Here is a 10,602-nt window from a genome sequence, read left to right on the forward strand (position 1 = left end):
TCTTTTTTTATTCACAGTTTATTGAGTTTATTTTAGACATAAATACATATTTGTATGGCTCAGGTTATAACAAATGTACTGTTAGATATCAGAAAACATTTGATGAAACATAGTGGCTGTCTTCCTCCCAGATATCATTATTCTCACATGGGATCAGACACAAAAATCTGCCTAGCAACACATATATGTTTCTGTGTGGACTATAAGTGTGGCTTGTATCCAATATTAAAGCAGTACTTCGGTTACTGGTTAGCATTTTAATCTATACATATATACAATTCTCTATTGGAGTTTTTAAAAGCTCTGTAATATAGCACACCTATTTTATAATAATCTTGTTAGGAAACTTCCTCAGCAGCCCTCAATAACCAGAGTCCAAAGAGCTTAATGGAATTTTCTTTAGAAAGCTCTATCACAAACTGTTCCTCAAAGCCCTTTTAGTTTCCAAAGCAAGTTGAGTTAGAGTGTAGGAAATATTATCCGAGACATGCAAGTTCAAAGAAATCCTGAAATCAGGGAACTAGTTTCACATTTTATCAATCAATGGCAAATCAGTATATAACCAAAACCTAAACCACAAGTGTTTGAGAGGTGTAAACTTGGATGGTTAAGTGCTAAAAGTTATAAATAATTTTCTCTAGACATTATCACTTCTTTTTCTTGACCTCTGCTCACTTCTGTAATAGACTCATTTGGAAGTTGTTACTTGATAATGCATTTGCAATTCTTAACATCTTTTCTGTAAAATTATGGCTTAAAGAACTTATAGTTGTATTTTCACTATGGGAAATTCTCATTTAGAAATGAATTCTGGGGGTACCCCTGTCTGCACTAAGGAGCCAGAAATTCAAATGTTTCATTACTGCTGACCTAAAGATAGATGACAAGGTTTTATGTCCAGCCAAGGACACACACTTATGAAAACTACTGAGTGTTTGACTACCAAGACAACCATCAGTTGGAACTATATATAAAAGAGCAACTCAAGAGACAGAAGTGATTACCCTTTATACCTGCTAAGCTGTAAATTTGTGACTCCAAATATGAATCTACATTTGATTAACTAAATAGGAAGGCTTTTAATGCTCTAATTGGGGGAAAAACCTATTGCTCATATTAAAAGTGCTTTCTAATTTATTGCAAACCAATAACTTGCTGGTGAATGCCAATTAGTTTTCTGCCTACTCTTTTTCCATCTTCAGGAAAAGAGAGGAAGCCTCCCTCCTCTCTCATATAAAAATTTACGTCTTCATTATTGTATAACTATATCAAATTTAGTCACAGGTAACAGAAACATTTAATATCCATTGATCTAATTGAATCTTCCCTAAGTGCAATGAATTCAGTGTATTACACTTGAAAGAAATGGCCATAAGAGAGCTTTGTAATGTAAGTTTCCTACTAGAATTCTCCCTTCTTCAAGAAGAAGAAAAAAGATGAAACTAGGACTCTGTTATCCAAAATACTGGTCTGCTATTATTCCCAATAAGCAGACTGTTAATTGGTACAGCAAAGCTCTTTTAAAGTTTAAATTCTCATGTTCCATCCCATCCTATCAGAATATACCACTACTGGTATTATATATACAAACTTCAAGATATCCAAATGGATAAGCTTGAGGTAAATGATCTCATCCTGCAGCTAAGCTCTGGCAAGGCTCAGGTACACCCAGGTTTTAAGACCTCACATAGTTCTACAAACTGTAAAATGATGCTTAATTACCATTATCCAGAATCATTACGAGGGCTCCTGACTTTGTAGCTGTTGGTCATGAGCAATTAAGTTTTTCACAGCAGTGATAGCTCCTGTGTTTGCATCCCAGGGGGTATGTAATTTTCCATTTTATTAAAAGGAAATGTGTTGACTTGCTTTGATTATACAAATTCCCTTCTTTATGGCTTGGAAACAGCCATGGCATCTTCTTTCTATAGATGTATGGCTGTTTTTTTTCGTTTTTTGTTTTTTTTTGCTAATATTCACATGACAAATGCACATTTGTTGACTTCAGATCAAAGTCTGTGTTAATAATATGCATTGGTAACAATCAGTGATGTATCTGGAGAGCAATGAAGTCATAATGAGTCACTATCTTGCCAGGGCTGTGGGCCTTGCATGCTGAGAGCAGAAGGAGAGCTATGCCAGAGGTTCAACCATCCTGGGCAAGCAAACCAATTAATTTACAGCATGACTGCAGTTTTAACTGAAAATGTTGGATGCAAAAACAACAAACAAGGTGTGGGGGGGGGGGGGAGAAAGCCAAACAGTACACCAACAAAATGGGAGATCAAGCTGGAAAATAAGCATGTTAAGATCAGATGCAAGCAAGCTGGAACAGATCAAAGACAAGAAGACCAAAAAACACCTGATCAAGGAAATATCAGCAAACAACAGTTACAGCCAAGAAAAACAGCAGAATCAAAGCTCACATTTCACACTACAGGCAGAATATTTAATTTCAGTCAAATCAGAAATGTTTACACCAATCCATCAATGGAGAGACTGCAGTGAACCAGCCACATCTGGCAAAGAAAAAACAGTGCAGTACTGGGTGGAGCCATGGGACAACCCAAAGAAATACAAGAACGCACCTTGGCTAAAGGAGATGGATAAGAACTTGTGATAACAGCAGAAATGGTGGAGAAAAGGGCAAGGAAGATCAAGAATTGGTCAGCACCAAGTGAAGATGGGACGTGGTGGCTCAGGGGTTAAGACAGCTGAGCTTGTCGATCGAAAGGTCGGCAGTTCGGCGGTTCGAATCCCTAGTGCTGCCGTGAAACGGGGTGAGCTCCCTTTACTAGTCCCAGCTTCTGCCAACCTAGCAGTTTCGAAAGCATGTAAAAATGCAAGTAGAAAAAATAGGGACCACCTTTGGTGGGAAGGTAACAGCGTTCCGTGCGTCTTTGACGTTGAGTCATGCCGGCCACATGACCACGGAGACGTCTTCGGACAACGCTGGCTCTTTGGCTTTGAAACGGAGATGAGCACCGCCCACTAGAGTTGGCAACGACTAGCATGTATGTGCGAGGGGAACCTTTACCTTTACCTTTAAGTGAAGGTGAACTGCATGGCTTTTGATTGACTGGTCTACACCCAGTTGCTGCTGAGCAGTTTAACAACATACTGCAAGGAGGTGAAATTGAAGAGTCGTTAACATCTAGCAAAACCTACCTGATAACGAAAGTTCCAGAAAAAGGGACAACACCAGGCAACTACAGGCAAATACCTTCTTACCAACAACTTGCTAACAGGTGTAGTAGCTGATGTAGTCCAATAGCATCTGATTGAACATAAGCTCTTTCCACCTGAGCAGATAGAAAACCACCGAAACAGGAGATTAACTCCCAACTGATAAGATGATTCTGGAGAGTTACAACAGAAGGAAGACCAAGCTGAACTTGGCTTGGATTTATTACAATAAGGCATTTGACTCTCTGCTACAGTATTGGATAATCAAGTGTCTATAAATAACAGGAATCAGTAGAAATATCAGAAGCTTTGAGCAAAGCACAATGGAAGACACAGTTGCTGGTCAATGGTGAAATAAAGGAGAGGTTAATACCAAGAGAGGATTTTTTCAATGAGATTATCACCACTAGAGTTTGTCGCTATATTGACTCCTCTGTCAACAATACTGAATAAGTCAGGGCATGGCTACCAAACTTCAAGCTATCCTATCTCTTTTGCATGGGCAATAGGAAGCTGTATGGATAAGCACCATCTGAAATAGAATTCCTGCTCCACACTATCCCAAGATATTACTGTGGAGTTTGGACTAGACAAATGTGCCACCCTTACCATCAACAAGGCAAAAACAGTGAAATATGAATGGAGATACCATCAAGAGTCTTGATGAATAAGTTCATTACAAATTCCTGGCATCCTTCAAGATGACCTCAAGAACAGTGAAGTTACAAAGTTAGAAATGAATTTATCATGAAGATCTTAAAGTCCAGACCCAGTAATGGAAATACCAACAAGGCAATTAACAATTGCACAAGTCATCAGATACAGAGCTGGAACAGTGGACTAGACTCAAGCAGAACTAAAAGCGCTGCATAGGATGATCAGAAAAAATAATAACAATGAATTATTCCCTTCATTAATGAAGCAACACACTTTATTTAGCAAGGAAAACAGGTGGATGTGGAATGTTGCAAGTACATCAGACAGTTGAAGAAAAAAAGGGTACTGGAAGAATATCTGAAGAACAATGAAGAAGATGCAGTGAAGCTTACTGAATATCGAAAACAGCAAACTGGCCTACAAGACCAAATGAAACATAGAATTGAGACATGGCAAGGCAAAGTACTACATAGCCAGAACCTTCAAAAATATAGCAGGTTAAGCAGAACTGCCAATGGCTAAGAGCAGGAAAGTTGAAGAAAGAGACTGGAAAGCTAATTCTGCCTGCACAAGGCCAAGCTTGAAGAACAAATGCACATAAAGCCAGAATTGAGTAGACAGCAACAGACAGCAAATGCGGTCCCAGCAAAGAAGCTTCATTACAGTGGACCACCAAGTTAGCTGATTGCACAGACTGATAACAAAATAGATGTTCCAATGGTATATTGTAAGATCTGCAAAACATACCATTTGCAAATAAATACTGATGGGACCTCAACACAGAAAAATGAAGAAGCTAAAGTACTCTGGGACTTTAGAATTCAAGCAGATAGGCACCTGCTACATAACACCCCAGAGGTGATAAGAAAAACAAGTCTGGATAAGAGACGTTGCAGTACTGGAGACAGCAGAATAGAAGAAGAACTGTAGAAAATCACAATATACAAAGACCTACAAATAGAAACAGAACAAAAAAGAAAGCAAAGGTAATACCAACAATAATAGGTGTCCTGGGTGCAATCCTAAAACATCTGGAACACCACTTGAACAATATTGGCATTGACAAAATTACTTCCATCAATTGCAAAAGGCAGCTTTACTTGGAACAGCTCCCCTCCCCACCGTGAATGAGATCTTTAACACTATCAAACAACATCATCAGCCTATCCTGGGTCCTTGGGAAGGACTCAATAAGTGGATCAAAATGCCAAATCCAGACTATTTATCTGGCTGACCAACTATAATAATCTTATGACAACAATATACTTTAATGTTAGGGTCTCTTTATTTTATGTTTATACTTGATTTCCTCACTATTATCTAATGTTAATCAAAATATATAAGCAGCCATATAGATAAATGAGACACATTCCACCGCCAGCGACAGAATGTGCTATAATTAAATGGAGCACCAAAACACAAGCAACTGCCCGAATCTACTAAATTTCACAGTGGTTTTATTTTCCCTCCTACTTACTGGGAGTAACCAAAGGTTTTTAAAAAATACATCACTTAGTAAATCAAACATATTTCATTCTGAATGTTTAACATTTCTTTTTATAATATTCATTTTTAAGTATTAATAATTAAAAGTTAGCCCTACCTCTTTTCCTTCCAAGTATAAATCTGTAGTATATAACCAAAAAACTTTTTTACTGTGTCTGACACTTACTTGAGAAAGTATATTACAGGTTTATTTATAGTCTCTGGAATTAAGCTAGTAGACTACCTTGGAATAATGATTGCTTTAAAAAGGTTTGTGGAAAATGAAACACATATGTATGATATTGCCTTGCAAGAAATAATTATTTAAGCAAGGCTCATCAGAGAAATACTATTCGATCCTTTCCCTTCACTGAATATTTTTTAGGCTACAATATTTGAATATAAATAGTAGCAAAATGAGAAAAAATGCTTGAAATGGATCATACTTTTTTTTTCAACTAAAGAACTTTTGAAGACTCAAATATATGTTTAGATGTAGCTCTGAAACGGGCTTCTTAGAATGTATCTAAGATACTTGTTCTAACAAGGTAACCCACGTAAATTTAGGACAAAGAAACTTTATAAAGAGGCCTTTGCAAATATTGGTATTTAATTTGCTTTGAGATAAAAACGTAAATTCATCATGATGGTGTTAACACCAAAGCAAACTTTGCCATTGAACAAATCGCATTATATCCTGTTGTCAGATTTTTAACAGTGGAATCTGCCAAACCATTATCGAAGATACCAGTTCATCTGGCCGCTGCTGCTTGCATTTCTTATTCACCCTTCTGTGTCCTTGTCCTCCAGAGATGACTAAGATGGATATTGCTTTCCCCTCTCTGGATCTATGTCTTTTACTCTGGTCAGGGGAGACTTCTTTCAAAAGCTCATAGACAGCACTCTCTTCTGGCCGAGGTTCAGTTGTGTTGGATCCGTGAGACAACGTGAGTGACCCGGACGATGAAGACAAGTCACTTTTCTGAGCAATGGATCCGACTGAGCCCCCCAACCAAATGGCATTGTCACTGGGGTTGCTCAGAGAAGAATTGGGCCTCTCAGGTCCAACACACTTTTGGTCATCCTCTTTCAGGCCTGAATGAGGACAATTCAGCCTGGATTTTGACTTGCTTTTGTTCTGCTTGCTTGTCACAGAGGCCGTTACCAGGAACTTGATAGGGCCATTATGGGCATGATAAGATACCATGCCTCTTCCTGCAGTCAAAAGAAAAAGCACATCCTCAGACACACTCATTTTCATGCAGTTTAATTCTTTTCATCAGCTGCTGGACCTATATAGCATTGAATAAAAAGTGTATAACTTGTAATATGCCTTTAATATGTTATGTCAACATTCACTTCAGACTTCAGTTGTGAAACAGAATTTTCCACGGGGAAAAATTCTCTACAAACAGAAGAACTAGCTCATGATAATAACCAAAGCTCTAGCCTCCTGTGCTCATTTCTATCTGCAAAGCAAGCAGTATTAGAGCTGCAGAACAACCTTGCAATTAGAAAATAGTACCTAATTCTACAAGGATTTATTTCTGTGACCTCACCCTATTACATAAATAGACCAATGACTCTCAAATCACATTCTGACCCTTTCTTCCTGATTCTTGCTCAGGATTTATGTATGCAAATAGATTTAACACGTAGGTGTTCACTTGGCAATGAACATTATGTCTTAGTTCAGTATTATGAGTTAACAAGAAGTTGCCCATCACCTACCCCACACTTATCCTCCCCACCAGGAAGAAGAAAATCAGAACTGTCATTGAACAAGTTCATTTTTTTTTCTTAATGCCTAAATAAGGAACTGTGTTATAAAATAAACATTAATCAGTTATGAGTGAGTTAAGTTCAAGTCTTCAATTGTTTTTATGGTTTGCTTAGCAATATACCGTGTTTCCCTGAAAATAAGACATCCCCTGATAATAAGCCCAATCGGGCTTTTGAGCGCATGCGCTAAAATAAGCCCCACCTAAAAATAAGCCCTCCCCCAAAATATTTAAACACATGCGCAACTGGTCCCCAACATTTCCTCTGGTTTCCTCCACGTGCCCTAAAGTAATAAGACCTCCCCAAAAATAAGGCCAAGCTCATATTTCAGGGTTCAAAAAAATCTAAGACAGGGCAGTGATGGCTTTCAAAAATTTTTACTACCGGTTCTGTGGGTGTGGCTTGGTGGACATGGCTCGGTGGGCATGGCAGGGGAAGGATACTGTAAAATCTCCATTCCCACCCCACTCCAGGGGAAGGTTACTGCAAAATCCCCATTTCCTCCCAGTCAGCTGGGACTTGGGAGGCAGAGAAGAGATGGGGGCAGGGCCAGTCAGAATTTTTACTACTGGTTCTCCGAACTACTCAAAATTTCCGCTACTGGTTCTCCAGAACTGATCAGAACCTGCTGAAATCCACCTCTGAGACAGGGTCTTATTTTCAGGGAAACACGGTATTAGCTGAATTTTATTCCTCCTACAATAGAAGAATAGAGCCAGGAGGCTTACATCTAGTGTTTTGCAAGAGTGTCTTCAGACAGATGTATGCCAGAACCTACATCATTATGTACTGGCTCATCAGATTAATATATTGTCCTACACATTTTAAGGGTGTTATAAATCATATTTTGATATGTTGAACTGAATTATTAATTTTGTAACTCTTTTTAATTGTATATGCTTAAATTGGTTAAGATTTTTAAAATTGTAATCAGATTCTTTTTTCCACTTTAAAAATAATGAAAATGCAGAATGTAAACCGTATAAACATGGTTTATAATATTTAATTATAAAATCCACAGCTTAGTGTTGTGTATCATATTATCCAATTGAACATACATCCTCTGGAAATTACCATTTGTTTTTCAAAGAGCCAAAGCTCAAATTGGTATTCAGTTCATGCTTTGTTCTCTTGTTTTTATAGCAGCAGGAGTCAGGGAATCAGCTGACTGCTTTTATCTTAATTTTGCTTTTTCCGCCATCCATTGCTGAAGACCTTGTTTTCAATAAAACTTAATCTACACTTACAACACGTAATCATGTTAAAGTTGGCACCAGTGAAAGAGTGTAGATTTCACTTTTTTTTACTAAACATATCAGATTAAAGCATGGAAAATTTGGGATCCCAACTGTGGGAACATTTCTGTCATGATTCACAGTATTAATTGCTATGATATCTGAAATGTGTTCTATAAGACATTTGGCAAACAATCTCTTTACCTGTTGACATGGATTGTTAAAAAAATTGATCACTATAATGACATATTTAGCAAATACAAACTGGCTTTGTGGAAGCAAGGTAAAACCATAGCAATGCATTCGTTTTATAAGGAATATGTAAATGTTTAAAAAACCCTCAGGATTCCTGGTTACCAAATACCCTCTATGTATCATGACTAATAGATTGACAATGTGTTTTAATTTTATCCCAGACATTTAAACATTCCTTGGCCTTTTTATAAAAGTACCTACAATATTAAATTATTTTAATTTAATATATATACTATAGAAAATTTTCCTTTAGGTGGAATAGCTTTGGGAGGCCAGAAGAGTGTCAATGCAGAGCTGCCCATGAGTAGACCATGCTTGCTATATAGGTATGAGTTGAAGTTTGCAAATGTCATTTAAATGAAACAAAAAAATAGGAAACAAAATGCTAAGATTACAGCACAGGCTCTTTTGCCAACCTTTTTGATATGAGCTTTCCTTTATCTAACCGCAGCACTTTCGATGAATCAGTAAAAAAAATTGTACTGATAAGAGTTTTCTTTTTTACTTACAATGTGAATATTATACTCACCAGTTACTTTGGGGATTCCCTGCAAACGAGGAACTGGGAGGGCTACTATAATCCCAACATTTGTTCCAACCAGTAACAGGCCATGGCATACTAAGAGGCTAGTCACTGAAACACGTTGCTGTCCTGCAAGATGCAGAGAATATTACATTACTCCCAAACCAGGTTTTTTGCTGTTTATGGCTGTATTTGTAAAGACATTATTTAATGAAATCATGTTCTCCTCCATATTTAAAAACACTGCTGTGGTTTTATTAGTTTTCCAAGTATACAATAAATCACTATAATACAAGGTCACTTAGCCAAGCAATAACCTATCCTATTTTTTCAGTTTCTGAAAACAAACAAAACAGTGAACTCACTGGGAATTCTGGACACTGTTGACCGGACACATCTAGGTGGCTCGGGGCTGGAGAAAACTAATTCATGACATGAAATACAACATTTCATTCTGTGCTTAAAGGAAATCGCTGATGGCCCTAAGGACTGATGCTAAAATTAACTATCAAATATTCATAAAAAGAAAAGTCGCTTGTTTGGGAAGTGGAATTCCAGAGTGTTCCATTAGAACTGGGCAGAGGGGCAGCCTTGAGTGAAACATGAATGATGCCAGAAGGTGATTAAATAGCATCAAATGATCACAGCTCCAGAAAATATATATTAAAAGATCCAGCACTATTTTTATTCATGGAAAAAATGCCTTATGCAGAAAACAACTGAACAGACCTATTGTTTTATTAGCAAGAAAATATAAACTAAGGAGGCATGTAAGTATAAATTCAAGACCCTCAAAACTGTACATTGAAATCAGTGTGTTCCCAACTTATGAATAAACCCAGTATTGTGCAACTTCCACAGACAGTCACTGACAATAATCAAACATGGCCTACGAAAATGTATTCATAATGGTCAGTTGCAGCTGTTTTCCCCCTGCTTTTTCCAGTATTTGAAGTGGAGCGCATGAATATCTGCATACAAATAATCCTGAAATGACTAACACACAGCTAGAATGATAATGCTGCCGATAGACTGAGGAAGTTACCTGTATATGGTTCTAGACAGCTTGAATCTGAGGGAGGGGACGTCTTTTCCTTCCTATCTTTAGTTTGAAAAATAGCTAAACAGCTCAAAATGAATACTCCTATTTGGTACGTAAGTAGGAAGGCAGATAGGTAGACAGATAGGCAAACATGGTTGCCAATCAACGCAAGACTCTAGATAGCTAACAATAAATATGTTTTAAATTTAAATTTTATTTAAATTTTTCATTTAATTTAAATTAAAAATAAACATAATGATTAAAGGAAGTAAAAATAAACCCTTATGGAGCAGATCCCACCCAAGTGACACAACAAAACAGATACACCCAATTCCTTGGCCCAATGCTCGGGAACAGCCAAGTCTTAGGAAAGACCAATGAAGTCAGAGCCATCAAAATCTCAGGAGAAAAATGTTGTTCCATACGATATGCACTGT

General features: G+C 37.4%; 1 protein-coding gene across 4 annotated transcripts in view; it reads right to left on the reverse strand.

The window, feature by feature from the left end:
* Positions 1 to 10,602, reverse strand: part of ARHGEF10 (Rho guanine nucleotide exchange factor 10) — a 117,980-nt gene continuing 107,378 nt past the window's right edge. For all 4 annotated transcript variants that reach the window (XM_058177480.1, XM_058177471.1, XM_058177489.1 and 1 more), the window contains 2 exons: positions 9,130 to 9,252; positions 1 to 6,543 (listed from right to left, as the gene is read on the reverse strand). In XM_058177480.1, coding sequence (XP_058033463.1) covers positions 6,032 to 6,543; positions 9,130 to 9,252 — 635 coding nt within the window. In that variant the 3' untranslated portion in view covers positions 1 to 6,031. The remainder of the gene's footprint in view (positions 6,544 to 9,129; positions 9,253 to 10,602) is intronic.

The sequence above is a fragment of the Ahaetulla prasina genome, chromosome 1 (genome assembly GCF_028640845.1).
Source record: "Ahaetulla prasina isolate Xishuangbanna chromosome 1, ASM2864084v1, whole genome shotgun sequence".
NCBI classification, from domain to species: Eukaryota; Metazoa; Chordata; class Lepidosauria; order Squamata; family Colubridae; genus Ahaetulla; species Ahaetulla prasina.